At 48.8% G+C, this 3922-nt stretch overlaps 1 protein-coding gene across 1 annotated transcript; it reads right to left on the bottom strand.

Moving 5' to 3' along the window:
* Positions 1-694: 694 nt before the first annotated feature.
* LOC103700789 lies at positions 695-1275 on the bottom strand. The gene has a single exon (XM_008782645.4). It carries the CDS (start codon positions 1222-1224, stop codon positions 865-867), a length of 360 nt encoding a protein of 119 aa, XP_008780867.2. The 5' UTR covers positions 1225-1275; the 3' UTR covers positions 695-864.
* Positions 1276-3922: the final 2647 nt, after the last annotated feature.

The raw sequence follows: 3922 nt of genomic DNA, 5'->3' as shown, positions 1-3922 counted from the left end.
TCTTCGATTGTATTCAAAAAGGTTAAATGCCACCATCAATAGGGACCCACGGTCGTACCCTCTCTCTGTCCGATGGCGCACCTCATGCCATTGACGCGCCTGCCGCGCTGAGACGACCCACCAACCCATTACAGATTGCGGGCCCCATTCCCTGACGCACTATCTGGTGAGCGAGCCCCGCAGACCGTCCGATCAGATCTCCGACGGAGACACTTACCCACCACCCGAGACAAAAAGTAAAGGACCCCGCTAAATTTAACTTGGCCCCACCATCCTGTACCGATGATGACCAAAAGCAGTCTCGGTTGTGGTCCCAAAAGCGCGTCTCCTCCCCTCACAAAACGACAAAAAAAAGGGATTAAAAAAACGCCCGCAACCACGCGTATCGGGCACTAAGGTATAGCTCGGTAAAATAGGACTTATTTTCAATCAAGCAGTTCTGAATTCGAAATACATGGATATTTATTAAATTATAAAAATAGGATGCTTTTTGATCCACTGATAGCGTCGATAGTGTTAAATATAACGTACTCATACGAAAAATAACCATACCGAAAAATAACCATACTGAAGCCCAGAAAAGCAATAAGCCGAGCCCATAGGTGGGAAGGAGCAAAACCTACCGACCTCACCAACACACGGCCCTGCTGGCATCAAAAAAAAAAAAAAACCGCATATTGGAAACGACCCGGGAAACGCTGTAAAAGCCCAGCGGGAAACGATAAAACTTCGGTAACGCATTAAATTTACAATTTTACATCATGGCACAGAAGAGTTACGCAGGAAACCACACGGAAAATGACAAGAATGCCCATAAGCCAAACGGGTTGGACCATGGGCAATATGGTAATTTTATAACCTAGCCTACTCCCCAGAGTCGTCGTCGCCGCCGAAGAGGGAGAAGCGGTTGTAGAGGAGGAAGAGGAGGAGGATCAACACGAGCGCGACGCCGATAGGAGACCCACCGACGCGGTGGATCGAGTCCGGGGAGCCGGAGGAGAAGATGCCCGAGAAGGCGGTGCCGCGGTCCGACGACAAGAACCTGATCAAAAGTATGAGAGTAACTGGGAGGAGGAGAAGCCCTGCAGGGCTTACAACTTCGGAGATAGCTTCCGTCAGCGCTTCGCCACCGTCGCCAAGGAGGAAGGGCACCGCCACCACCACTGCCACCACCACTGCTAACAGCACACCATGTGGCGCTCCAGGCCCTTCTTCCACCATCATTCTCCTCCTGACTTCTCTTCAGCTTTCTTTTTGAATGAGAACGAAAAAGAGATGGGAACAGAAGTATATAAGAGATGAGGGGGGGGAGGCTGGCTGTGGAGTGTGGGCCCTTGTTTTTTTTTTTTTTTTTTGGCAACCCTAGCCTTGATGGGTATTTCAATTTATAAGGGCGACCAGCCGGGGAAGAAAATAATTATTAAAAATTTTACAAGTTAGGCCACTAACATACGTGAGAAAGAGTATTAAACAAATATAAAATATATAAATAAATTCATCTCATTCTATTATTTTAAATTTTTGGGATAAGTAATAATTTTAATATAGTATTAAAGCAGAGATCTCCGTATTTTTTAATTTTATTATTAAAAATTTTACATATTAGGATCACTTATTAAAAAAAGTTTGATTCATATGTGAGAAGGAGTATAAAAAAAAAAGTATTAAAAATTTTACATATTGGATTCATTTATTAAAGTGGAGTCAGGCCGGAAAAAAGTATAAAAAAATCTAAAACATATAAATAAATAAGATTTCTTCAAGAAAGGCACGCAAGGTGGTTCAAGGAATCAATTGGGTTGTTGAGGTAGGGAGATAACACGCCAAGTTCCTGCCCCTCGGTGGGTGGAGACTTGGAACTTGGGGAGCAGGGACGTAAATGAGTGGGAGCTGGCTGCCGGGGAGGACCAGCCAACTTTTTTCCAACAAATAGTAGAGTCGGTCACGTACAACTTCGAGAGACTCCTTACGTGCTGATGAGACCAGAAATCCTTGAAAGCAGCCTGGAAATTATTTGTATGAAATAATATTGGTAGTTTTTATTCATGATGCATCAAAATCAGCATGCAAATTGGTCGTAGTATCGTCCCAGGTTGTGCATAATTTCTAGACACGGTTTCATGCGCTGGCGAGGCAGGAGACAATTGAAAGCAGCTTTCAGAATCCAAAAATTATTTGTATGAAATACTTCTACCTTGCATCCATACTGCCACAACAGCATGTTAGTGATCCAACTTTTGCCGAAGGTGATGAGCGAGCTAGCCTTGTTCGACCTTAATTTGGCTCGGACTTGTATAGCGGCATTTGTGGGGTCTACTTTGTATTCCACCTGCACACTCCTATGCATCTACTTATAAGTTTCTAAATTTGTGTGCTATGATTTTAAGACACGCTTTGCACCTAGGAAGCTTCGTAATGAGATTTTCCATGACGTAACATGATAGGCATGCAGGCTAACAAGACAATGAATACAAAGATGAAAAATAAGTAAGTTGATTTAAAATAGTAGATTATTAAAATGGATATCGAGTGTTGTGGGAATAAGAGATTCCGACCTTAGTTCCATATCGACTAGATAGGAGAAAGGTCTGTTCCTTAAATGGAGGAGAGTAACCCTTTTTTCTTTAGAGAGCCCTTTTAAGAAGAACAAAGCCATGAGGAGAATAAGCTGCACACGATACACATCGCGTGATACGTACGTGTTGCTGGAAATTGGACCCGGGGGCCGCCGCGAAGCCGGGGAAGGAGGGGCTTCCGCCGCAGGGGCGGCGATCGGGTCCAATTTCCAGCAACAGTTGGCGCTAGAGGAAGGGCCCGAGTTCGCTGCCATGAAGCTAAGAAGCAAAGGGGCTTCCAATGCCTCTCGACGTCCTCCACCTAGCCCGGAGCGTTCCGTCCGAAACCCATCACCTCCGACCGAGTCAGTTCATCAAGTTCGGCCGGAGCAGTTCGATGCCCTGGTACAACAGGTGCAGGCCCTGGCTACCGCTGTCAAAAGCCTGCAGCCCAGGGGCATCCCAACGGCACCGCCTCCTCCGGCTCCAGTTCAACCGGAGCCTCCCACAAGCGGACTTCACCTTCGAGGTCAGGACTCCCAAGTCCAGGCCTCCCTTTGGAGAGAGCACCCAGCCGGAGGCCACGGAGGCTGGCCACAGCCTTCAGAAGCTGAATCGGTTCCAGGGCAACCTGCGCTCGAACGAACCGCTGCAGCGATCCTCCAGAACGATGAACTCGACCGGAAGGTCGAGAGGCTGGAACGTCAAATCCAGGCACTCCACGGAAGGAAGTCAGGACATAACGGCGACTTCGAGTTCAATACGAAGTCGCCCTTCTCCCAGGAAATTGAAGATGAACCGGTCCCGTTACGGTTCAAGATGCCCCAGGTGGAGCCCTACAATGGCAAGGCTGATCCCCTGGACCACCTGGAAAGCTACCGGATCTTAATGGCCCTACAAGGAGCCTCGGAGGCCATGATGTGCAAAGCTTTCCCGGCGACACTCCGAGGACCAGCCCGGCTGTGGTTTACCGGGCTAAAGCCGAGTACTGTCTCCTCCTTTGAGCAGCTCGGCAGACAGTTTGCTGGCAATTTCGCCGCCAGCCAGCCCTAGCGGCGGACATCCGACTCCCTCCTTGATATCAAACAAAAGGAGGGAGAATCCCTCAAGGAGTATTTGGACCGGTTCACCGCCGCAACATGGGAGGTCCGGGAGCTTGACCAGTCAATCGCCATGTCGGCGCTGAAGACTGGAGCCCGGTCCTACAGATTTCTCTTCTCAATTGAGAAGAATTTTTCCGCGGACCTCACCGAGATGTTCGCTCGGGCGCGGAAGTACGCCAAGGCCGAAGAAGCCGTGGCCGTCAGGCGGGGCGGGACCGAGCAGAACCTCAAGAAAAGACGCCGCGAGGAGCGTGGCCAGCCCAG

This window comes from Phoenix dactylifera, chromosome 13 (genome assembly GCF_009389715.1).
Source record: "Phoenix dactylifera cultivar Barhee BC4 chromosome 13, palm_55x_up_171113_PBpolish2nd_filt_p, whole genome shotgun sequence".
NCBI classification, from domain to species: domain Eukaryota; kingdom Viridiplantae; phylum Streptophyta; class Magnoliopsida; order Arecales; family Arecaceae; genus Phoenix; species Phoenix dactylifera.
This window is presented reverse-complemented; position numbering and strand designations above follow the sequence as displayed.